Source organism: Trichosurus vulpecula, chromosome 4 (assembly GCF_011100635.1).
Source record: "Trichosurus vulpecula isolate mTriVul1 chromosome 4, mTriVul1.pri, whole genome shotgun sequence".
Lineage (NCBI taxonomy): Eukaryota > Metazoa > Chordata > Mammalia > Diprotodontia > Phalangeridae > Trichosurus > Trichosurus vulpecula.
Window position 1 is genome coordinate 256996102 of NC_050576.1, and position 26965 is coordinate 257023066.

General features: G+C 38.1%; 1 protein-coding gene across 1 annotated transcript in view; it reads left to right on the top strand.

Annotated features, from left to right (window-relative positions):
* Window positions 1-26965, top strand: part of ATP11B (ATPase phospholipid transporting 11B (putative)) — a 139325-nt gene that overhangs the window by 62866 nt on the left and 49494 nt on the right. Inside the window, exons 8-13 of the mRNA XM_036756529.1 lie at window positions 7389-7436; window positions 9126-9190; window positions 11715-11796; window positions 23220-23370; window positions 24529-24726; window positions 26352-26573. Of these exons, the coding sequence (XP_036612424.1) occupies window positions 7389-7436; window positions 9126-9190; window positions 11715-11796; window positions 23220-23370; window positions 24529-24726; window positions 26352-26573 (766 nt within the window). The remainder of the gene's footprint in view (window positions 1-7388; window positions 7437-9125; window positions 9191-11714; window positions 11797-23219; window positions 23371-24528; window positions 24727-26351; window positions 26574-26965) is intronic.

Below are 26965 nucleotides of genomic sequence, written 5' to 3' on the forward strand. Positions count from 1 at the left end.
GTCCTCAGGCGCCAGGCTAAGTGCTGAGGATTCATAGACAGAAGCCAGTGTCTACCCTAGAGGAGTTCACGTTCTAACAAGGAACTATCGTGTACCTATATGAAATAAATGCGCTACATTTTGGGAGGGGAGACAAGGAGCTGGGAGATCAAGAAGGACTTCATGTAGAAGGTGACATTGCGTTGAAAGAAACCAGGAAAAAAATGATTCAGCAAAATCAATCCATCAATGAGTATTTTTAAGCACTTATTATTTTCTAGGCACTGGGGATACAAATATGAAGATTGAAACAATCCTATACTCATGTCGGTCCTGATCTAACATCCCTTAGTTCAGAGAATTAAAAAGAGGAACAAACAGTTTAGAAAAACCAGCATATCAGGTCTAACATTGTATGCAGTGTTCCACATCGTTAGCTCCGGGCTTCTGCAATAAGGGAGGGAGGTACATTTTCATATCTCCTCTGGGGGCTCAAGTTAGATCAATATAATTTAAAAGCATTCAGTTTCAGGTTTTGTTGTAATTTTCATTCTTGTCACTTCTTATGTTTTTTTTTTTTTACGAGCTCTGCTTACTGTACTTTGCATCAGTATTGTTGGTGTTCTTCATATTCATCATTTCTTATAGCTTATATATACTTTATATTCCTTAGTGATGTCATTGTTTTCACATATCACAATTTGTTTATTCCCCATCCGATGAACATCTGCTTTGTAACAGGTCTTTGCTACTACCGAAAAGTTATAGGTTTTTTTAATCATTTACCTACTTGTGTCATATGCCTGACCATGACATTTCTGTGCCAAAGGATATGAATCTTTCAGTCACTTTCTTAGCATAAATCCAGATTGCTTTCCATATTAATGTTAACTCACAGATGCAACAGCAGTGTGACAGCAGCTTATCCTTCCACAGCCCTGTCAAGTTGCATGGACCTTTTTTCATCCTTGGTAATTTTATGGATTTAAAATGAAATGTCTGAATTGTTTTAATTTGCATTATTGCTTAGTAGTGATTAGGAGCAGTCTTTAATTTGGTCAAGAGTTTGCATTTCTTTGGAGAACTGTTTGTTCATGTCCTCAACCATTTATCCATTGAGGATTGACTTTCAGCCTTATACATTGGTATTAATTCCATATATATCTTTGATATCAGACCCTTAGGAAAGATATTTGATGCAATTTTCCCTGTAATCATCCACTTCCTTTCTTATTCTAGTTGCATATAATTTTATTTATGCAAAAGCTTTTTAATTTCTTTTCAGAATTACCTTTTAAAAAATTCTTTGTGATTATTTTTGTTAATTTTCATTGAAAATTTTCTTTTAGCCATAGGTATGAAAGGTGTCTCATAATTTTTTTATGGTGCTGCTTCTAACATTCATTTTATGTATCCATTTTGGTATCCTTTTGGAATACATTTGGTTTCAGATGTTTGTCTAACCTAATTTAGGCAAACTGTTTCCCGTTTTCCCAGCAATCATTATCAAATAGGGAGTTCTCACCAAGTATTTTATGTTCTTAGATTGTTGAACATTGGATTATTGAGTTCATTTGTCTGTTATCTATTATGTTCTATTGATTTACTTTTCTGTTTTTTTTAACAAGTTCCAAAGAGTTTTCATGATTCCTACTTTATAGCATAAATTGAGGTCTGAATGTATGCTATTTCCCTTTCATTCATTTTTTTCATTATTTCCCTTTAAAGTCCATTTTCTTTTGTTGAATAGATAATATTTCAGGGGCAGCTAGGTGGTGCAGTGAGTAGAGGACCGGCCCTGGAGTCAGGAGGACCTGAGTTCAAATCCAGCCTCAGACACTTGACATACTTGCTAGCTGTGTGACCTTGGGCAAGTCACTTAACCCCAATTGCCTTGCCTTCCCCCCTCCAAAAAAGAAAAAAAAAGATAATATTTCAAAGAATACCTTTACAACATTTTATTTAACTATTCTTAGTTTAAAATTTAAAACCCTGTAAATAAAATGGAAAGTTTATATGCCATACTACATTAATTTGAAAAAAAATCTGTATTTCTTTCAAATATGCAAAATTTCCTGATAAAATTTATGTGTTTGAAATAGGGATTCTTCCTTGTGTTTTGATTATTTTTCACATGGCTTTTCCCAGCAGCCCTTATATTGAACTTAGTAGCCATATTTACACTCAGGTCAGTCAATAAACCTTTATTAAGCATCTTCTGTGTTCCAGGCACTGTGCTAAGTGAAGGGGATACAAAGAAAGTAAATAAGTCTGTGCTCTCAAGGAACTCACAGTATAATGGAGAAGATGATTTGCAAATAACTATATAAAAATAAGATATGTATGTGTATATGTGTATGTGTGTGTGTAAATACACATACACACAAGATAAATTGGAGATAAAAAACAGAGGGAAGGCTTTAGAATTACAGGGGATTGGGAAAGGCTTTCTGGAGCAGGTGGGATTTTAGCTGGGATTTGAAGGAAGCCAGAGAAGGCATGAGATGGAGAGGGAGAGCATTTCAGGCATGAAGGACAGTTGGAGACATGCGTGGAGTTCAGAGGATGGACTGTCTTGTGCAGGGAGCAATGGAGGAGCTTACGTTGATATATCTGTGTGTGTGTGTGCGCACACACGTGTGCATGCGTGCACACACATCTATATGGAGCTAGGAGAGAGCATGAGAGAAAGTATGGTCTGTGCTGAAGAGGGGAGCCAGGGATGCTGTGTCATGTAAGGGGAAGCCTAGTCTTTTTAAGTGCCAAAAGATGGAAGGAGTGCTGAAGGGAGAGGTTAGACATGAAGAAGAGTTTGTTATGGAAGGAAACTCCAGAGGGCACAATGTAGGAGAGAAGGGAAGGTTTAGAATCCCATGATACACCCTGTGAGCTTTCATCAAGTCTTGTTAAAAGACTTCCAGAGAAGGGACCAACTGTCTCTGAGAGCAGCCACATTCATTTTTAGAGCCCTCTCTTTGTTAGTCTTTGTTTCAAGCCTCAGTTTACCTCTTTGTGTCCACTCACTGCCCCTAGTTCTGCCCTCTGGGGCCAAGCAGAACAAGTCCAGTGCCTCTTCTACAGCCTTTCATGTCCCTTTCCCTCCACTCTTGACTTCTGTTTTCTAGCATGAACATGCAGATCTCCTGCAGCCGATTCTTAGGTGCCGTCTATGGTGCATGGTGCCCGGTACCCCAGAACAAACACTGCACTACAGAAGCGGCTAGCCAGGGCAGAGAACTGTGGGGTTATTAGCTCTCCCTTGCCAGATGTAGCCCAAGATTTTATGTGCTTTTTTGCTGCCACACCACCCTGCTGACCTCTATTAAACTTAGAGTTCATTCAAACCCCCATATCTTTAAAGGCAACAATAATAATAATACTTTACTGTCTGATAACCACAGCTTTCTTTTATATTTTTTTTTAAATGCAATTTATTTATTTAACATATTTGGTTTTCAGCATTGATTTTCACAACATTTTGAATTACAAATTTTCTCCCCATTTCTACCCTCCCCCCCACTCCAAGATGGCTTATATTCTGGTTGCCCTGTTCCCCAGTCAGCCCTCCCCTCTACCACCCCCCTCCCCTCTCATCCCCTTTTCCCTTCCTTTCTTGTAGGGCAAGATAAATTTCTACGCCCCATTGCCTGTGTATCTTATTTTTTAGTTGCATACAGAAACTTTTTTTGTTTTTGAACATCTGATTTTAAAACTTTGAGTTCCAAATTCTCTCCCCTCTTCCCTTCCCACCCACCCTCTCTAAGAAGTTGAGCAATTCAACCTAGGCCACACATGTATTATTATGTATAACCCTTCCACAATACTCATGTTGTGAAAGGCTAACTACATTTTGCTCCTTCCCAACCCATCCCGCTTTATTGAATTTTCTCCCTTGACCCTGTCCCCTTTCCAAAGTGTTTGTTTTGATTACCTCCACCCCCATCTGCCCTCCCCTCCATCATCCCCCCACCTTTTATTTTTTTTTTATCTTCCTCCCTCTTCTTTCCTGTGGGGTAAGATACCCAACTGAGTATGTATGGTATTCCCCCTCAGGCCAAATCTGATGAGAGCAAGGTTCACTCATTCCCCCCTCACCTGCCCTCTCCCCTCCTCCCATAGAACTGCTTCCTCTTGCCACCTTTATGCGAGATAATCCACCCCATTCTATCTCTCCCTATCTCCCTCTCTCAGTATGTTACTCTCTCATCCCTTAATTTCATTTTATTTCTTTTAGATATCTTCCCTTCATCTTCAACTCACCCTGTGTCTGCTCTCTCTCTTTTACATATATATATATATATATATATATATATATATATATATATATATATATATATATATATATATATATATATATATATATAAACACATATATATATATACACATACATACATATACACATAGATATATACATACATACTCATTCACTTATATATATACATTAACATATATATATATACATATATATGTATATATATGGATATTCCCTTCAACTACCCTAATACTGAGGTCTCATGAATCATACTCATCATCTTTCCATGTAGGAATGTAAACAAAACAGTTCAACTTTAGTAAGTCCCTTGCAATTTCTGTTTCTTGATTACCTTTTCATGCTTCTCTTGATTCTTGTGTTTGAAAGTCAAATTTTCTATTCAGTTCTGGTCTTTTCACTGAGAAAGCTTGAAAGTCCTCTATTTTATTGAAACTCCATATTTTGCCTTGGAACATGATACTCAGTTTTGCTGGGTAGGTGATTCTAGGTTTTAATCCTAGCTCCATTTACCTCCGGAATATCGCATTCCAAGCCCTTCGATCTCTTAATGTAGAAGCTGCCAGATCTTGGGTTATTCTGATTGGGTTTCCACAATACTCAAATTGTTTCTTTCTGGCTGCTTGCAGTATTTTCTCCTTGATCTGGGAGCTCTGGAATTTGGCAACAATATTCCTAGGAGATTTCTTTTTGGGATCTATTTGAGGAGGCGATCGATGGATTCTTTCAATTTCTATTTTGCCCTGTGGCTCTAGAATATCAGGGCAGTTCTCCTTGATAATTTCCTGAAAGATGGTATCTAGGCTCTTTTTTTGATCATGGCTTTCAGGTAGTCCAATTATTTTTAAATTATCTCTCCTGGATCTATTTTCCAGGTCAGTGGTTTTTCCAAGGAGATATTTCACATTGTCTTCCATTTTTTCATTCCTCTGGTTCTGTTTTATAATATCCTGATTTCTCATAAGTCACTAGCTTCCACTTGCTCCAATCTAATTTTTAAAGTAGTATTTTCTTCAGTGGTCTTTTGGACCTCCTTTTCCATTTGGCTAATTCTGCCTTTCAAGGCATTCTTCTCCTCATTGGCTTTTTGGAGCTCTTTTGCCATTTGAGTTAGTCTGTTTTTTAAGGTGTTGTTTTCTTCAGTGTATTTTTCAGTATTTTTTTGGGTCTCCTTTAGCAAGTCATTGACTTGTTTTTCATGATTTTCTCGCATCCTTCTCATTTCTCTTCCCAATTTTTCCTCTACTTCTCTAACTTGCTTTTCCAAATCCTTTTTGAGTTCTTCTATGGCCTGGGGCCAGTTCATGTTTTTCTTGGAGGCTTTGATTGTAGGCTCTATGACTTTGTTGTCTTCTTCTGTCTGTATGTTTTGGTCTTCTTTGTCACCAAAGAAAGAATCCAAAGTCTGAGACTGAATCTGGGTGCGTTTTCGCTGCCTGGCCATATTCCCAACCAACTGACTTGACCCTTGAGTTTTTCAGTGGGGTATGACTGCTTGTAGACTTACGAGTTCTATGTTCTACGTTTGGCGGGGAGGTGCCAGCTCTGTCAGAGCCGCACTCCTCCTTCCCCAAGGACCCCCAGTCCGGGCTGGGCTTAGATCTTCAGCAGGCTGTTGCACTCCTGCTCTGATCCGCCACTTAATTCCTCCCACCAGGTGGGCCTGGAGCCGGAAGCAGCAACAGCCGTAGCTGCCCCACCTCCGCTGCCTCCGGGGCTGGAAGCCGAACCGCGAACTCCTTCCACTCCCGCAGCTTTTCCCACTAACCTTCTCCGCAGTCTTTGGTGTTTGTGGGTCGAGGGGGGACGGGTAACTGCCGCAGCTCACATATTCAGGGCGCTAGGGCCCCCTCCGCCCGGCTTCTGGTCTGGATCGTCCACGCCGCTCAGGCTGGGCTCTGCTCCACTCCGTTCCCAGCTCCCAGCTCCGTGTGGAATAGACCTCACCCAGAGACCATCCAGGCTGTCCTGGGCTGGAGCCCTGCTTCCCTCTGCTGTTCTGTGGGTTCTGCCGTTCTAGAATTGGTTCAGAGCCATTTTTATAGGTTTTTGGAGGGACTCCGGTACGGAGCTCACTCTAGTCCGTGCTTACCAGCCGCCATCTTGGCTCCGCCCCCCTTCTTTTATATTTGTAAAAATGTTTTTCAAATGCAGTTGCAATGCAGTTATCTCTGTACAAGTTTATTTAATGAGATTCAGCCCATCTAGCCCATCAGTATTATTTTCTGTTCCTGACTGTCATCTAATGTGTTAGCTGTCTTTCTTGACCTGTATTATCATCAGATATGATAAGGATATCTTCTATGCTTTTATCTAGTTCATTGATAAAATTGTTTCAATGTACTGGGCTAAACAAAGATAACCTGGAGCACTCCACCAGAAGTTTCCTTCTGAGTTACCATGGATAATGATGTCTCTTTTAGTTTAGCTGTTCAGTTACTCCCAAATTCATTTAATTGTATTATCTTCTAGTCCACATCTTTTCATCTTTTCCATAAGAATATCTATAGTATATTATGAAGCTGGAATAATATATAGATATCTATACATTCACATGAATAACTATATGCCTATATGTATATGTCTATCTACATTATCTGTTAATTTCCATGAATAGCCCACAAAAGTAATTTTTAAAAATCAGATGTGTAAAATTTATTTTAGGATTTGTCATGTCATTAAGATTTGTGACTTAATCATTGCTTTTAGAAACTATGGCCATCGTGTATCTCCTAGTTCAACAAATTTAATTTAATGCATCTTTGTTAATTATCTACTATATACAATGTCTGTGCTTGACTCCAGAGAGACAAAAATAAAAATTAATCAGTCTCTACCCTTAACAGTTTGTAGTCTTATTGTGAGTGGGATGGGAAATTACAATATGTACACAGCTATGTAAATACAAAGTATTCTAAATAATTTCAGGAGGAAGAAAGCCCTAAAAACTAGTGGGGTTAGCAGAGACATTGTAGAGGGCACCTGTGTTTTGAAGGAAGCCAGAGGTTCTCATCGTACCTTCCAGTTTGTATGTGGAAGGCTGTTGCAGAGACTGGATCTAAAATGTCTTTTATTGATGTTATGAATAAATTTAAAATTATATTTTGTATTTTTGTAATATCTTGACTTCTTTTGTAGATTCATTGGAAGAATGATACTGAATCAACAAATGGAAGAAATTGTAAGGTAAGATACAAGTTTTGTTATATCAAATTCCTTTTTTTAAATGGATTTTTGATGCCTTTTGACTTTAGCTGCATCATCTTTAAACATGTTACCAAAACGAACACTCTATTTTAACCAAAACAATTTATCAACTCTACCCAGCATCATCACTGTACCTGACAAGCGTGCATGGCCCTCCAAGTCACTGAGCCCTTAGCTTGTTATGGAAAAGAGGAAAGTGTTTCTTCTCTGTTGAACATGCCCAGACTGTTCATTACAGTGACTCAGCGTTCACCTTCCTTTTACCGTTCTCCTCGTTTATGTATTGTAGCTCTGTGTAGTCTCATGGCATATTTATATGACCCAATTTAAAAGCCATTCCCCAAGGGACAGACTTGCTGTTTAAACACTTCCAGTTTTTTTTGCTACAGTCAATTGAAAATATTCAGTTTGCTGTCAATATTTTGGCATGTGTGCTGCCTTTCTAGTGGAATCTCTGGATTAAATGATTTCCTTAAGGTCACACTCCAAGTAACTAGTGGCAGAGCCAGGACCTAACCCTAGGTCTTCTGTCTCCAAATCCAGTGCCTTTTCCATGCCTGTCACACACCACCTCAGCCTGTGTGATCCTTGTCTAGATTTTCCCATGAAAACCTCCAGAGGTGGCTCAGCCAACATACTGAGGCCTTCTTCATATCAGGGGGCTGTTGACTGCTGATTCCTCATTCTTCTTCCATAACCAGCCCACCTCAGTTTTTGGCTGCTTTTTAAAGCGCTATCTTTTATACTGTTTCTTGGGCACCAGTCTTTTTTTTCCTTGAAAATACCTCTCAGCTCTGTATACCCAGCCCTCCAGTCCCTCCTGAGCTCCAGGCCTTGTAGTATCACATGCTCCTTAGGCACTGCGGGGCATATGGCACAGTGGAATTGGAACTGGCTTCGGAGTCAAGACCTGGAGCTGTGGATCACATCATAGCTTCTCAGGGCCTCAGTTTTCTCATCAGTAAAATGAAGGGGCTAGATTAGATCAGAACACATGAACATTTCTCACAGTTCCAAATTGTTTCCTAGAATGGATGAATCGCTTTAAAAGTTCACTAGTAATGTATTGGTGTTCTTATTTTCTTCCTGTTCCTGCAGTAGTGGCTGTTTCCATCCTTTGTCATCATTTACAATTTGCTAGGTGTCAGTCAATCTCTGCATCAGAATTATTTTAATTTCTCTTTCTCTTATTAATGATTTGTGGCAAGCTTTCATATGGCTGTTAATCGTTTGCAGTTTTTCTTTTGAAACTTGTTCATATCCTTTCACCTTTTATCTTTTGGGATAGCACAGCATAATGGACGGGGTTTAGAGGTTGGAGACAGGAAGATCTGACTTCAGATCCTAGCCTAGGGTCACATAGCTAGTAGGTACCAGAATCAGGATTTGAACTCATATCTTCCTGACTCCAAGTCTAAAACTATCCATTATATACCACTTGGAAAATCTTTTCTTTCATTAGTTGATGAAATCTTTTGTTGTGTTTTTATTATGCTGAAATTATTTTTGTAAATGTTGGGATTATTATATTATTGGGATATTAATTTATAATAGACATTTCATGTCTATGTCCACAATAAATGAGAATTAAATGTGTAACCTTAAAGTTGGCAGTATTTTGGAATCTAATAATTTTTAATTACTTTTTTTGTGTGTTTGCTTTTTTAGACCTCTTGGACCTGAAAGTCTCTTGCTTCGTGGAGCCAGATTAAAGAACACAAAAGAAATTTTTGGTTTGTAGACATTTTAAAAGTCGTGATCTAGAGCAGGGATTCTTAAACTGGGATCTGTGAACTTGCTTTTAAAAATAGTTTGATAACCATATATCAATAGAATTGGTTTGCTTTGTAATCCTTTGTAATTTACTGTATACAGTTTACAAACTTTATTCTGAGAAGGGGTCTGCAGGCTTCGCTACACTGCCAGAGGGGTCCATGACCCAAAAAAGGTAAAGAACTTCCTATTCTAAAAATATGCTGAGTCTTCACACAGGGTATTAGGAACCACAGTATTTCAGTGCATTGAATGTTTTACTAAAAATCCTTGTGTCACCTCTTATTTTCTTCCAAGTGCACACAACATTGAAATAAATAGATGGAATTATTGTTATGTTTTGATATTTCTGGCTCCTGTTTTATGTTTGCATTTTATATGAATTACCTTCCTTCTATATTTAATCATTTAGAGGCTTTTTCTGACATTGTTTTTGTGCCCATGCAATAGAACTACGTTGTAAGTGAATTGAGTTCTCCTCACTGTCTCATTCCCATCCATCTCAACTTTATACCTCCCAAATCCCTAATTTGCTCTGTCTAACTCTTTTTGCTCTGTGGAACCTCTTTTCTGTCATTAACAAGGTTCCCTTCATCGTAAACTTCTTCCTTTCATCTTCTTATACTCACGAAAACCTAGTTACCTTCTAGAAGATACCACATCCCTGGCCTCTGTCTCCTGTACTAAGTGTGCATCTTCTCTCATTTCCCAGTCACACTAGGAGAAGTTCAACATGCTCCTTGTTCCTCACTGTCACCTCTAGATGCGCTGTGCTGATATCACTAGGCAGTCTTGCATTGGAGGTTCATTCTGTCCATCTAGATCACCTGTAGAAGCAGAATATTAAGGTCTCAGACTTAGAAATAAATTAAGAAAGGCCTTAATGCTTAGCTGAACTGATTAGACCTTTAACTTTAAACTACTAATTGTTGATCAAGACTGATGACTTACATGTCAATGCCACCATATGCCTCAAAGCAGTAGAATTAAAATTTTTTGCTAATTGCTGCCTTTTTTTCATAAATTTGTTTTGAGTTTTTGTAATTCTGTAATACTTCTTTCTCATCCTGGCATCCTCAGAACTATATATTACTAATTGTTGTGATCTAGCATCACAGCTGTATCTTTGACTTATTTTTCTTTCTGTTAGATAAATAGTCCTTTATTACTTTAATGCAAGCCTTGTAATCTGAAGTTATTGCTTATAATTTTCTAGAAGCCCTTCTATAAGGTATTTGGACCCCATACTTCATATATCAAACTTGGCTGGTAGAGGGTTTTTTCCCTCCAAGTAGCTGTTTATGTAACTGAGAAATAACATGTTTTGAAATGTGTATTTCTAATAGATTTGATCACAAAAATAACTGAGTGATTCGATTTACTCATTTCTTCACACTGTTCAGAGCCTGGTTTTGGATCACAAGTCTAGAGTTAGAAGGAACCTTAGAAACTATCTAGTCTAATCCACTCATTTTGAAGAAACCGAGGCCCAGCCTAACACAGGATATGTGACAGAACCAGTATTTGAACCCAGGTCTTTTAACTTCAAATCCAATATTCTTTCTGCTGTACCATGGCACCTCTCTCCTTTTCCAGGATTGTAGGCTTCTTTTCCTCCCTCATTTCTGACTTCCTGGGTCATCATCATCCTTGTCTCCCATCATTAGTACCCTTTTTCTGGCTCAGCTACACACAAGGATCTTAACCTTGTAGTAAATAAATCCAACTGTATGCTGCCCTTTACCCTTGAAGAACTTGCCCTTTTGTCCAGCCATCCCTTTTGCTTTGCTCCACTCCATCATCTGCTTCATCACCTGTTACTTATGCATACTGCTGACTGTCAGTGGAAGAAGTCTGGTGACTTGACTAGGGCCACTACAAATTCATTATCTGATCTCTACTGGGCCCTCATTGTTCCATAGCAGTCTTTTTTCTCTTCCTTGGCTGATACTCACACTCCTCATAACATCTTTTCTAACCCTTCTAAATCATCCCTCCTCCCTCCCCTTAAGAAAGGACTTCACGTCCTACATGAGAAAATAGACACTAATTTTCACATTTCCTCTTTTCCCTCATTCAGCATCTCAAAATCTCTGAACATCATCCCTCATTCTCTACTCCTTGATTCATTTGCTTAATCAGTGACTGTTTAAGAGAGGGCCTTAACTCTGCCAAGGCCAATCCCTTTTCTTATTTTCTTGACCTCATTACATCAGGTATTAGATAATAAGTAGACATGTATTACACTTTAATTTAGTTTTGACTAACCAACTTTTAAGGTGTCTTCTAGTTTTAAATCTGGCGATCCTGTAATAAATAACTTGGTTATCCCATTTTATTCCTTGCCTTTTTACACCAGCCTTAAACATGCATTATTTTCCAGTGTTGGATTGATAGAATGTAATCTCAAATGAATCAAATTCTATTGGCAAAAATATAGGTTTTTTTCTTATAAAAAATGCCAAGTTTGATTTTGTTTTGTAGGTGTTGCAATATATACAGGAATGGAAACTAAGATGGCATTAAATTATAAGAGCAAGTCACAGAAGCGATCAGCAGTAGAGAAGTAAGTGTTTTAAGGTAAACCATTTATTTTTAAAGTGGCATAAGTGTGTATTATTTTCTTCCTCTTGACTTCTATATTTCATTTAAAGGGTACCACCATTTTCCTAGGCTCCTGGGATTAAAACCTCAGCATTATTTTTATTCCTCTTTCCCTTGTCTCCCTTATGTAATCAGCTGCCAAATTTTACCATTTCTACTTGTAAAATCTCTTGTCTGTGTCTCAGAAGAATAGATGCTTAATAAATGTTGTTGATTGGATTGATTGATTGGTCCTTTCAGTTTCCACTGCCATACTCTAGATCACTGTGTCAGTGTGTTTTAACTTGGATTGTTGAAATAGCCTCTTCTCCCTGTTCTTCCCCCTCTGGATATAGTCATCTTCTGCAGCTCTCTAACATTTGACTTCCTTACTCAGAATTCTTCACTAGCTGCATTTTACTAATTGAATTAATCTTTTAAGAAAAAGATTGTCATCTAAAGTCTTCTACACTTAGCCTTCCAGGCTTACTTTTCACTGCTTTTCATGAATCCTGTGCTTCAGCCAACTGGAATTCCTAACCATTCTATGAAAATGCTTGACTCATTCACTTTTGAATTTTAGTTGAGATTCTTCCTTCTACCTGGAGTTATTTCCCTACTTTTTGGTCTTTTGGAATCTTAGCCATTCTTCAAGGTTCAAATCAAGTACTACTTCTTCAGAACTCCTATAGTGATTGCTACCTCTCCTTCATTCCCTACCTTGTTTCACATTGTGTTATAGTTAGTTATTCATGTCTGTATCTTATTTCAATTAGATTATAAGCCCCTTGAGGATGGGGACTGTAACAGTACATCTTAATTTCCTCCATAGGGAATGAGTATTGGTTCAAACCAAATGAGAGAAAGTCAGATAAGAAAACTAAAATATATTGCTGTCATTTAGTTGATAAGGATTTATTAAGCGCTTCGGTATGCCAGCACTTACTGTATACTTGCTGCAACCCTAGGGATACAAAAATGGTCAAAAACATGGTCCACACCATCAAAAAATTTACATTCTTATAGGAGAGACAACATACAAACTACGTACTGCAAGATGTATACAGAGTAGATGGAAATTAGTGTCAGTAGTTCAGGAAACTAGAAAGGCCTCCTGCAGAAGGTTGGATTCAAGCTGAGTTTTGAAACAAGTCAGAGAAGCCAAAAAGTGAAAGTGAGGAGGAAGAGGATTCAAAGAATAAAGAACAACCAGTGAACAGGCAGAGTTGGGAGGTGAAGTTATCTGTATTAGAAATAGCAAGAAAGTCAGTTTTGCAGGATTGTACCCTGCATGGAGGAAGATAAAGTATAAGGAGACAGATTAGGAGAGGCAGATATAGACCTAAATAATTGGAGAAATATTAATTGCTCATGAATAGGTCATGCCAATATAGTAAAAATAACAGTGCTACCTAAATTGATTGGTATGGCATTGAATAAGTAAATTAAACTACCAAAGATTATAGAACTTGAAAAAGTAATGACAAAATTCATCTGAAGGAACAGAGAGTCAAGGATATCAAGGGGATCAGTGAAAAAAATGGGAAGGGGGGCAGGGGGACTAGTAGTACCCAATCTCAAAATATGCTACAAAGCTATAGTTGTTTTAAAAAAAAAATTTGTTGCTGGGTAGGAAATAGGTCAGTCAATGGAGCAGATTAGGTATACAGTATATAGAAGCAAATAAACAGAGTGATCTGCTGTTTGATAAACCCAAAGATCCCAGCTATTTGGGGCAGCAGCTCACTATTCAACAAAAGCTGTTGGAAGAAGAGTTTGGTAGAAACTAAGTATAGACCAATATCGTATATACCAAGATAAGCCAATGGGTACATGATTTACATTTAATGGATGACATCATAAGCAAACTAGAGTAACGTGAAAGAAAATTCTCATATCTGTGGATAGGGGAAGAATTCACAATCAAATGAGATAGAGAGGAACAGGTGGTAAAATGGATAATTTTGATTACGTTAAACTAAATAAGGTTTGCACATACAAAACCATTTCAGCTAAAATTGGAAGAGAAGCAGGATACTGGGAAATAAATATTTTTAGCACATTTCTCTGATGAAGGTCTAATTTCTAAGATATATAGGGAATTGAGTCAAATTTAAAACAAGACGAGCTGTTCCCCAGTGGTCAAATAAATGGTCAAAGAATACGAGTTGGCAGTTTTTAGAAAAATCCAAGCTATCAGTAGCCATGTGAAAAAATGCTTTAAATCACTAATAATTAGAGAATGCACATTAAAACAACTCTGAGGTAACACTTCACACTCAGCAAATCGGCCAAGTTGACCAAAAGGAAAAAGGAAAATGGTGAATGGTGGAGGGGCAATGGGAAAACAGGTACTTTAATGAACTGTTAGTAGAGCTATGAACAGGTACAGCCTTTCTGGAAAGCAGTTTGGAACTATGCCCAAAATGCTGTTAAGCTCTGCATATCCTTTCACCCAGCAATACTGCTACTAGGTCTATTATACCTCAAAAAGAACAAATAAAAAGAAAGAGGTCCCATATGTGCAAAAAATACTTATAGCCCCTCTTTTTGTGGTGGCTAATGGCTGAACCAGTTATGGCATGTAAATGTCATGGAATACTGTTGTGCTATAAGAAATGACAAAGGACGTGATTTCAGAAAAATGTGGGAAATCTTTTATGAATTGATTTAGAGTGAAATGAGCAAAAACCACAGGAGCAATTGCTGTACAGTGACAGCAATATAGAAAAGACAAATAACTTTGAAAGACTTTAATATATTGATCAACACAGTGACCCACCACAATTCCAGAGGACCCATGATGAAACATAAACATACCCTCCCCCTCCAGATAGAGAAGTGATGGATTCATAGTGCAAAATGAAGTACCTTTTATTTTCTCTTTTCTTTTCTTTTTTATTCTTTCTCTTTCCCTTTTTTCTTTGCTAATATTGGAATTTATTTTGCATGCCTATCTGTATCTGTACTGAGCTGTATTGTCCTTGTCTTCTTAGTGGTGGGGAGAAGGAGGAAGGGAAAGAATTTAGAACTTAAAATTGAATTTAAAAAAAACAAAAAGAGAGCAAGATGGAGTGGGATCATTTGTGCATGTAGAGGGGTTGGCCTTGGCAAGGAGAAGGGCTGCATGCATCATTACATGAGACGGGAGGGAGTAGATAGTGGCAAAAGGGAACTGGGTGGTATAGATAATGAGAAGGGGTAAAGAGGGAGCTCACAGCAATTGGATTCAGTTTCTTCAGTAAAATGTGAAGCATGGCTCTCAGCTGAGAGAGAAGGGGAAAGGGGGACATGGTAAATTGAAGAGTGATGAAGAGGTTTGGAAGAACTGCCATGGCATGTGGGATAGTGAGTTAATTAAGGAATTATAGGTGGCTTTGCCATAGTGAGGGCCCCATTGAGGTTTTGTAACATAAATTCGTGTGGTTTTGTGATTTTCTCCAATTTCCTTCAGTAGGATGGAGAGGAGCAGAAGCAGCAGATGATGAGAGTGATCTAGGACTTAAGGTCTTGGCAGGGGGCCAGGGGCTTGATTAAGGGAAGGTGTAGAGTGGGACTGATTCACTAAGGAGGCACAGCCTGAGAAAGAACTGAGGGGTTAAGGTTTGAAGGTCATGGCATGGATGGAAAATAGGATTTGGTGTTACAAAGCAAGGGGAAAGGTGAAATTACAGCCGATTATTATCAGATAAGAGAATTTCAGAATTCATAAACATGGACTTTGTGCATTTTGGGTGACCGTGAGATCAAGGATATGACCATTGGCCTTTGTACTCTACCTCAGCACCCACTCTGTCCCTTTGATTGGAGGCTGGAACCATGAACTCCAAAACTTCCATTTCAGGAGGACGCTCAGCTCAGAACATCCCCTTTCTCACTTGACTGTAGTACTTTGGGACTTTTCTAGCTTTTCTGTTGTCTCCTCATTGAATACCTTCCCTGGCCCCCCACCTCACACACTCTTTATCTTCCTTTTGTCTGTCTTCCCCCATTAGATTGTAAGCTCTTTGAGGTCAGGGACTGTCTTTTTCTTATTTGTGTCCCCAGTGCTTAGCACAGTGCCTGGCACGTGGTAGATGCTTAACAAATGTTTATTGACTGACTGTCTCTGTATGAGGCTGAGATGGGCAGAGGAATAGAGCATGGAAAATGAGGAAGCTGAGAAACACTAGAATATTTAAGGAGCCACCAGTATGTTAGTTGAAGTCACTCATGTGAGGGCAGGAATTGAGGAGAGAAAGACAGTGAGGCAGGCACCGAATTCACTGAGGAGAGAAGGGGGTGGTTCTGGAGATAGGCAGACAACAGCCACTAGAATTTTGATTGAATAGTAGAGAGGTTCCTGAGGGATGGGGGTAGAGGGAGAACCTGGAAGTGACAGTGGGTACAATGAGTATTCCACCTCCCTTGCCTTGACATGGAGCCAGGGGGCATGGGGAAAAGTTTGATCAGGGCTGGAGATGAGACCAAAACAGACAGGGAGGAGGAGAAGCAGGAGATGAGCATCATGAAAACCTGGAGAGGGAAGAGCAGTGTTGGAGGGGAAGGGAAAGGAGGAAGCATTCATGCAGTGCCTACAGTATGCCAGGTACTGTGCTCAGTGCTTTACAGATACCATCTGCAAGGCAGCTGCAGTCATCATCCCCATTTTACAGTTGAGGAAACAGACAGGCTGAAGGTAATGGACCTGCTCAAGGTCCGACGGTCTTCCTACTGTGACACCTAGCTGTTTTACATTTCTTTTGTACCTAGTAGCATTTTACACATTTAATACATCACCACTTGGGCTTGGTGAATTCTAAGCACTTGGGTTGATAAAAGTTATTTTGAAAAAGACCTCACTGTCAGCCCATGTGATCTGTCAACCAGAAAAGCTAATGTCTTTTTAGTTTGCACAGATAAATGCACATATCCTAATCTATAGCAAAGTCTTGTCCTTCCTTCCTCCCCAACGTCTCTCCTAAATATCTCCTTCCCTCTGTGTAGAGAGCTGCCCTGTTGATGTAGGCCCTCATTATCTCAGGCCTAGGTTATAGCAATAGTTGCTGGTTGGCTTCCTTGCTTTATCTCTCCACTCCAGTCCATCTTTCACTCCTTTGCGGCAGTGATATTCCTACAGTGCAGGTCTGACCATGTCAACCCATTACTCAGTGAGCATCTCTGGCTCCCTCTTACCTCTAAGGATCAAATCCAGTGGATCAGCTGGTTTTTACAGCCCTCCATATCCTGGCCTATTCCCACCTTTCAAGGCTTTTACACTTTCCTCCATATACTCTGCAATCCAGTGATGTTGTTTTTCTTGCTATTCCTCACATGTGCCACTCCCGTCTTTCACTGGCTGTCCCCTATCCCTAGGCTTTTCTGTCTGCCACCTCACCGTACCTCCTCACTTTCCTGGCTTCTGCCAGTACTCAGCTCAAATCCCTCCTTCTGTTGGAGGCCTTTACCAGTACTCTGAACTGCTAGCTAATCCCTTCTCTCTAAGATGACTTTGCATTTAATTGCTTCTGTGTTGCTTCCCCCCAAGCCCCAATAAAAATGTGAACTTCTTGAAGATAGGGACATTGATAAGCTGGAGAGAAGCTAAAGATGGTGACCTGGGGGATGAGGGGACTCTAAAACCATATTTTATAAGAATGGATTGAAGGAGCTAGCAGTGTTTAACTTGGAGAAGAAAAGGCTTGCGGAACTTGGGGAGACAGAGCTGTGTCTAAAGTTAAGTGGCATTAACCTGTTCTGCTTGGCCCCAGACAGAACCAGAGATTGAGGGGGATCCCAGCTCCATGTAAAGAATGTCCTACCAGTCAGTACTGACCAGATAGACTGGCAGTCATTGAATAGTTACTTGGTTGGAATGTTGAAGAGAGGGTTCCTGCTGACGTGTGTTGGGCAGGACCTCTGAGTGTTCTTCTCACTTTGAGCTGCCTGTTACTTGTGTTACTTATATGCTTGTTGGCGGGGCTTCCTTTTAACTTTTTTTTTTTCAAATTTTGAATTCCAAATTCCCTCCCTCCCTCCTTTCTCTCCTCTCATCAAAAAGGCAAACATTTTGACATAGGTTATAATGTATAGTCATGCAAAACACATTTCTATGTAAGTCATTCTGTGAAAGAAAACACAGATAAAAAAGAAAGTAAAGAAAAAGTATCTTTGATCCGCATTCAGGCTCTACTAGTTCTTTCTCTGGAGATGGACAGCACCTTTCATCATAAGTCCTACAGAACTGCCTTGGATCATTACATTGCTGAGAATTGCTAAGTTATTCATAGTAGATCATCATATAATATTGTTGTTACTGTGAAAAATGTTCTCTTGATTCTGCTCATTTCATTTGCATCAGTTCATCTAAGTCTTGCCAGATTTTTCTTAAAGTACAGTAGTATTCCATTACAAAATCACGTACCACAGCTTGTTCAGCCATTCTCCAGTTGATGGGCTTCTCCTAAATTTTCAGTTCTTTGCCACCACTAAAAGAGCTGCTATATTTTTGTACATATAGGTCCTTCTCCTTTTTTTTTTTTAACATTGCTTTGGTCCTTTATTTAGAGAAATTGTGGCAGAATTTAGCTTGCAAGTCCACTTATCAGGCATAGTGAATAATTCTGCCATTCACTCACTCCCTCTTTCATTCATAAGTAGCCTGGAATAGTGGAAAGAATACTGGCTGTGGAGTCAGAGGTCCTAGGTTCAAATCTTATCTCTGATACTATCTGTGTCCTTAAGTGGATCATTTAGCCTTTCTAGGCCTCAGTAAGGGGGTTGGACTAAATGGCTTCTGAAATCCTTTCTGACTTAAAACCTATGAGCCTTAACAGTTTTTGCGTGCCTACTGTATGCAGAGTCCTGTGTCACTCTGGTAACACTAATCAATGAATGTGATAAAAAGAACAGACAAGGAATCATGTTTTGAACAAGGAGTGGTATTCAGGAGAATGTTAAATTTCCCATCTAAATCTGCAGTCAGTTGAATTTAGGCACTCATGAAATATATTTGTATGTAAATCTGGTGCTTAAAGATGTGAAGTCATTGTAGAGTTCACCCTATTTAGTATCAAATTGTATCAGTTGAGTGCTAAGAAGACTTGAATCACCAATGAGTAGAGTATTTTGATGTTTATGGTTCTCCACTTTCCTTGGAAATGTTAAGGTTAATTATATCCTTTTAAAAATATTTATTTATTTTTAGTTTTCCACATTCACTTCCGTAAGATTTTGAGTTCCAAATTTTCTCCCCATCTCTCCCCTCCTTCCACCCCAAGACAGCATGTAATTTGATGTAGGCTCTACGTATACATTCATATTAAACCTATTTTCACATTAGTCATGTTGTAAAGAAAAATTAAACCAATGGGAGAAACCATGAGAAAGAAGAAACAAAAAAAGGAAAAAAAAAGAGAGAGCAAATATAGTGTGCTTTGATCTGCATTCAGACTCTGGATGCGAACAGCATTTTCTGTCATGAGTCCTTTGGAATTGTCTTAGAACCTTGCATTGCTAAGAACAGATAAGTCTATCAGATAGTCATTGCACATTGTGGCTGTTACTGTGTACAGTGTTCTGGTTCTGCTCACTTCACTCGGCATCAGTTTGTGTAAGTCTTTTCAGGTTTTTCTGAAGTCTGCCTGCTCATCATTTCTTATAGCACAATAGTACTCCATTACATTTATATACCACAACTTGTTCTGCCACTCCTCAGTTGATGGGCATCCTCTCAGTTTCCAGTTCTAGGCCACCACAAAAAGAGCTGCTATAAATATTTCTGTACACATGGGTCCTTTTTCCCATTTTTATGATCTCTTTGAGATACAGACTTAGTAGTGGTATTGCTGGGTCAATAGCCCTTTGGCCAGAGTTCCAAATTTCTCTCCACAATGTTTGAATCAGTTCACAACTCCACCAACAATGCAAATCTTCTCCAGCATTTATAATTTTCTTGTTTTGTCATGTTAGCCAATCTGATAGGTATGATGTGGTATCTCAGAATTGTTTTGATTTGCATTTCTCCAGTCAGTAGTGATTTAGAGCATTTTTTCATATGACTATAGATAGCTTTAATTTTGTCATCTGAAAACTGCCTGTTCATATCCTTTGACCATTTATCAATTGGGGAATGACTTGTATTCTTAAATTTTACTCAGTTCTCTCTATAGTTTAGAAATGAGACCTTTATTAGAGACACTGGTTGTAAAAATTCTTCACCAGTTTTCTGCTTCCTTCCTAATCTTGGTTGCATTGGCTTTGTTTATGCAAAAACTTTTCAATTTAATATGAAAATTATCCATTTTGCATTTCATAATGTTCTCTTTCTCTTGTTTGGTAGTAAATTCTTTCCTTCTCCATAAATCTGACAGGTAAAGTATTCCTTGCTCTCCCAGTTTGCTTAAAGTATAAGCCTTTATATCTAAATCATGTACCCATTTTGACTTCATTTTGGTTTATGGTGTAAGATGTTGGTCTTTCTGCCATGATGTTTTCCTAGCAGTTTTTGTTAGTGAGTTCTTATCCCAGAAGCTGGAGTCTTTGGGTTTATCAAACAGTAGATTACTGTAGTCATTGACTACTGTGTCTTGTGTACCTAACCTATTCCACTGATCCACCACTCTGTTTCTTAGCCAGTACCAAGTAGTTTTGATGATTGCTGCTTTATAATATAATTTAAGTTCCAGTATGGCTAGGCTATCTTCCCTAGCATTTCTTTTCATTAATTCCCTTGATGTTCTGGACCTTTTGTTCTTCCAGATGAATTTTGTCGTTATTTTTTCTAGCTCTATAAAATAATTTTTTGGTAGTTTGATTGGTGTGGCACTGAATAAATAAATTAATTTAGGTAGAATTGTTATTTTTATTATATTAGCTTGGCCTACCTGTGAGCAACTGATATTTTTCCAATTATTTAGATCTGACTTTATTTGTGTGAAAAGTGTTTTATAATTGTATTCATATAGTTTCTAGGTTTGCTTTGGCAGGTAGACTCCCAAATATAATATAATGTCTGCAGTAACTTTAAGTGGAATTTCTCTGTCTCTTGCTGTTGGGCTCTGTTAGTAATATATAGAAGTGCTAATGATTTATGTGGGTTTGTTTTATATCCTGCAACATTGCTAAAGTTGTTTATTATTTCAAATAGTTTTTTACTCTCTTTATTTTACTTTATTCTCTAGGATTCTCTATGTATATTATCATATCATCTGCAAAGAGGGATAACTTTGTTTCTTCTTTACCTATTCTAATTCCTTCAATTTCTTTTTCTTCTCTTATTGCTTAAGCTAACATTTCTAGTACCATATTGAATAACAGTAGTGATAATGGACATCCTGTTTCACCCCCTGCTCTTATTGGTAATGCTTCTAGTTTATCCCCATTGCATATAATGCTTGCCGATGGTTTTAGGTAGATGCTACTTATCATTTTAAGGAAGACTCTATTTATTCCTGTGCTCTCTAGTGTATTTTAATAGAAATGAGTGTTCTATTTTCTCAAAAGCTTTTTCTGCATCTATTGAGATAATCATATTGTTTCTGTTAGTTTTGTTGTTGATATGGTCAATTATGCTGATAGTTTTTGATTCTCATTTTTGTTAAGTTCATGTATTTTGAAAAAGAAAATTTTTTTCAAAAGAAACCACCAATTAAATTCTGCTTAAGAGAATTAGTGATAGTAATTGTCCATCATAACTCAAGATATGTGCTAAATGCTAGGGGGTGTTCATAGACATATATGGAGAACATAGTCTCTGTTCTTAAGGACTTGACAGTGTAGTTTGACATACAAAGCCACAATGTGAAATAATTGCTTTTGTTTAGTAGTATTGGTTATAAATCTAGAATATCAGAGAGATGAAAGCTAAACTATAGTCCAGAGGCAGTGGGATAGATTTCATGGAGGGAGTGAAACAGTTTGGACCTTTAAGGATAAAAGAGAGGTGTTCTAAGTTGGGTAATAGCATGAACAAAAGTCTGTAGTGGAGCCTGGCCTATGTAGGGGATAGTTGTCAAACAAACATCACGGAATAGTGGGAAATAAAAACAAGTGCTGTCAGGCTAAACTTTTTTAGCAGAAAGTCCAAGAAGTATCTGTTCATGGAAGTCTTTTTCAAATAGGTTAATTTCACACAAAAATTTTTTTCTTTAATCAAACTTTATTGTAACATATATAATAAATAGTCTTCACAAAATGGTTATTTCTTTTGATTCAAACTTATTATGTGCAAGAATTGTGTATTTTTAAGTAAACTCAGTAATACCTCATTCATTGTCTTTAAGACATACCATATTTTATATAAAAGACTTTTCTATATAACTAATACCATTTTAAAATGCAAAATTTTTTACTGAAACTTTTTAAAAATTTATTATATAAAATTCTTTGCCTGTTTAAACAAAATGTATTTAATTTCACTATTTCTTGGATGAAATAGAGACTGGACCTATGATTTCATTAGTATAGGGAACTCCCAGATGAGAAACCTCCTAACAAGGCAAGTCAGCTTCCCTACAGGGTGTATTCTTGAGAGATGTGCCTAGAGAACAGAGAGGCTACATGATTTGCAGAGGGATACACAACTAGTATGTATTGAGGCACACTTGAACCCATTTCTTCCAGGCTTTGAGACTGACTCCCTGTTAAACCATTCTTTCCTATCTTAACGGTAATAATTAGGAGTAACAAGAACCGGAATTTATTTGTGTCACATTTTGTACTTTACAAAATTTTATATATATTATTCCATTTATTTCTCTTAACTACCCTATGAATGAGACAATGCAAGTGTTATGACCCTCATTTTGCTGATGAAAAAACTAAGGATCAAAGAAGGCAAATGATCTTCCCAAGGCCAAGCCTGTAAATGGCAAAGTCTCTTACTTTTGTGTAAGTGGTTTTTATTGTATAGATTGTTGTTGTTCAGTTGTTTCAGTCATGTCCAACTCTTCATGATCCTGTGGGGTTTTCTTGGCAGAGATACTGTAGTGGTTTTCCATTTCCTTCCCCAGCTGCTTTTGCAGATGGGGAGATGGGGAAACTGAGGCAAACAGAGTTAAGTGACTTGCCCAGGGTCACATAGCTAGTAAGTGTTTGAGGCCAGATTTGAACTCATGACTCCAGACCTTGTACTCTATCCACTGTGCAACCTAACTGCCCATTATTATATATAACAGGAGACATATGAACCTTCCAGGATGGGAAGGTGATGGATCACTCTGGTCACAGGGTCTTCAAGTCAGCTCTCCAGAGTCATTCCCACTTTCCTGTGACCTTTGGAGAAGGGAGAATCTATAAGATTTGATAAATGTTCAAATTTAGTTTTTAAAAACATTTTTAGTATATTTATAGATCAATAACTTTTACTGAACAAATCAATATCAAATCCCTTAATTAATATTTCATATGCTCTTTCATCCACTCTAGGTCAATGAATACCTTTTTGATAATATATCTTATAATCCTTATTTCTGAAGCCATCATCAGTACAATCCTGAAATATACATGGCAAGCAGAAGAAAAATGGGATGAACCTTGGTATAACCAAAAAACGGAGCATCAGCGAAATAGCAGTAAGGTACTGTCATCTCTGCCCTTCTAGAATGGGGAGATATTCTCCCTCTAATAGAGAGAATCTAGGAATATGACAGCCCCTGTGACACAACCCCAAGGTCTGCCACTGAAAAGTTCCTGCAAAAGAACAGTAACTACCTACATTATGTAGGTGTCCAATTGGTAAGGCCCAAAGTGAGGGCCATAGGACTTGCCATACCTCATTTCAGCATAGAGGTGCTAATGGTAACTTGGCTTTCCACAGAGCCTTCAGTGCAGCACACTTTGATAAAGCACAAATAGATTATTTCTCTACTATTAAATGATTATTTTCAAAAATTAAATGAAAATATAAATATATTTATCTTTTTTAATGCTTAAGCATCTCATAATAGTCATTGCTTCAAAATATTCATCCTATGAGGGAGTAGAAGAGTTGAGAAGAGTTTTGGAGTTTCTTTAGTACATTTACCTCATTTTACAGATGAAGTGACAGGCCAGAGAAGGGAAGGGATTTTCCTTTAAAAAAAACAAACAACTACTTAGGTATTTTATGTCTTTTCACCATAAAGGCATACTCTTTAACCCTGAAATCTGCTATTATAGGCTTCTTCTCAGATCAGAACATTAATATTATAAGGTACTTTTAAGTAATTGAACCCAGTGATCAGAAAAAAAAAAAGTACAACCTAGTCAGATAATGAAGTATATGTATTTTTCAGGTTGTATTTCATCAATGTGGATTTTCCATTCCCCACAAATAGATATTGAATTAGTCTTTCATGCAGTTAAAGTGGAATACTGCTTAGTATTTCAGTTCTGAATGTCATTATCAAAGGTATCAGTTAATGATTTTTTAAAAAAAATTTAGTCAACTTTTAACTCTGTGAGACTGGAGGATAGGAGCAAACCTTTGAAATTCAAGGATGATACAAAGCCTAGTTTTGAGAGTAGTTTCAATCTCAGCCATTTTAGGAACTGTCCACAAGAGGCCCCATGCCCCTACCCTCATAGGAATAATCAGATGGCCCAGAGACAGAGATATGAAAAGATGAGCCATAAACAGGAGGCTGATGGTCCAAATGGGCAGAAGCTGACTTTTGCATACATTTTTCTGAGTTTTCTCTAAGGATGTTTATTCTTGTGCATTTTGTCTTATACGAACCTTTTTTTCCCCCTACAGATTCTGAGGTTTATTTCTGACTTTCTTGCTTTTTTGGTGCTCTACAATTTTATCATTCCAATTTCACTTTATGTGACAGTCGAGATGCAGAAATTCCTTGGCTCATTTTTTATTGGCTGGGATCTTGATCTCTATCATGAAGAAACAGATCAGAAAGCACAAGTCAATACTTCAGATCTGAATGAAGAACTGGGACAGGTGAAGATGATCCTTTTATTTCCACTAGCATTTTTATTCTGTAGTTCATGGCTTATACAATTGCTGTTAAGTGTTTTGAGTGATAGAAAATGCATCATGTAATGAAGAGCAGAAAAACCAAAACCCAAGATTACGTTTTTCCTCCCTGCTTATGTCCCTTTACCCCATCTGATTTCATCCTTCTTAAGATCATTACTGTTCTCTGGAGGTTTTTTCCTCATTCTGTACAAGCTTACTCCTGTCTCTTATCTCTACAGAATGCCTAAGTGGTGGTGGTTTTCTCAAGCCATTACTTCATTTGGCGCTGCACTTTGGCCAAACCTCCATGTCATGCCATCCAGCACCTTGGTCTTTTTCTAGTTACATACAACATCTGTTACTTTAGTCCTCATTTGTTTTTTATTAATTTATCTTTAAGGTAGGTGTTTCACAACCTTCTTATCACGATCTTGTATTTGTCTTACCATATGCTTTCTTCTTTAGTATCAACCCTCCATTTGGTGTCATTTCTGTCGCTGACTATGGTTCGTGACACTTGGTTCATGTCTTTCCTTTTGGACCTCATTTCTTGTGATCTAATCTGCTTCTAGATCTGTCATTACTCTGTGTGCTGGTGATAGCCTTCCCTGTGCTCCCATCTTTCAGTTCTTTGGTTCAGGATATCCTCTGCGTTTGTGTGTGTGCACACATGCGCGCACACACACACATACTCATACACACATTTTCAGTTGAACTTAGAACCTTCAGTTCCTTCAATCTGACTCGTCTTTCCTTCGTCATAGAGCTTTGCAAATATCTCTGATATTCTCCAAGAAAGGAACATGAGAGTTACCTTCAGTTTCCTACTAATCCCTGCTTCTTTCTTGAGAATTTTCAAATCCTGATGTCTCTTTTGTTTCTTATATCACTGTCTTCATCACCAGATCATCAGTCCAAACACTGGTTTTATGCCTCAACTGAGCTGTCACAAAATTCTCAGGAATTCTCTTCTTGCATTTCTTTCTTAGAATCATTCTTAACCACGGGTACCAAAGCAATCTTTCTTAACCACTTTTTAAATTCTTCTCATTAACATTTTTTTCAATGACCCCTCCTTGACCTTTGCAGTAAAAATAAACTTTTTCTTTTTTTTTGGCAATAACAACGAACTCTGTCTCACATTTTAATTTCTCTTTTACTGACTCCTTCCTGCCTTGGCTTTCATCCTTCTGGCACTTTCCAGTTTTTCACACACTGGATGCTCTCAAAGGCCCCTGGGCATCCTCCTGCTTTTGCTTCAGAGATATTTGGAAGTCCTGGAGTACAGCAGAAGTCTACCCTGGTTGGAAATGAGGTATAAACACCATATTCCGACCATCTCCAGAAGTGAACTGCGTGTACTGCACACTTTAGGAAGCTACATGTTTTGAAGGATGCATGACAGAAATTGTTTTCTGTTTTTCTGTGTTGTCCCTTTTACTATTTTCATCATTTAATTTTTTTATTAGATAAGTTCCAGCATCAATAGCAACTTAGTAAAGAGCTCTTGAGCTTGGTTCATTTCATTTTTACAAGACTGAGCTTACCACTATGAAAACAAGGTTGTTTAATGAATATTTTTGTTGCAACATTTCATATTTTCCTAGGTGGAATATGTGTTTACAGATAAAACTGGAACTCTGACTGAAAATGAGATGCAGTTTCGAGAGTGTTCAATTAATGGCATAAAATACCAAGAAATTAATGGCAGACTGGTGCCAGAGGGACCAACCCCGGAATCTTCAGAAGGTTTGGCATACCTTAGGAGCCTGGCCCATCTCAGCACCTCAGCCCATCTTGCAATCACTTCTGAAAATGAAACAGAACTAGTAAGCAATATTTGTCCTTGTTATATACAGGATAATTCTTATTTGCGTCTTGAAATGGAAATAACTTTATTTGGGGGCTGGTGAGAAGGAATGGTGTTTTTTAAACTCCTACCCTTTTATGCAGTGCTGACATGTACTCAATTAATTCATTCAAGGGCATGTGATTATTTGGTCTGGGTCCTCCCTTATCTGCCGTTGCCTCTTGCCCTCTGCTCAACACATACACATGTGCGCGCTCGCGTACACACACACACACACACATCTTGAAGTAGTAATACTTTAGGATTTTGCTAAATTGCTGTTTCTGAAAAAGTGCTCTCCTGGGTGGCCAGCCCTCCAGGGATAGATTAGCTTTTTTAGCCTTGTGAGGCCAGGTCTCATGGAGCTGGCCT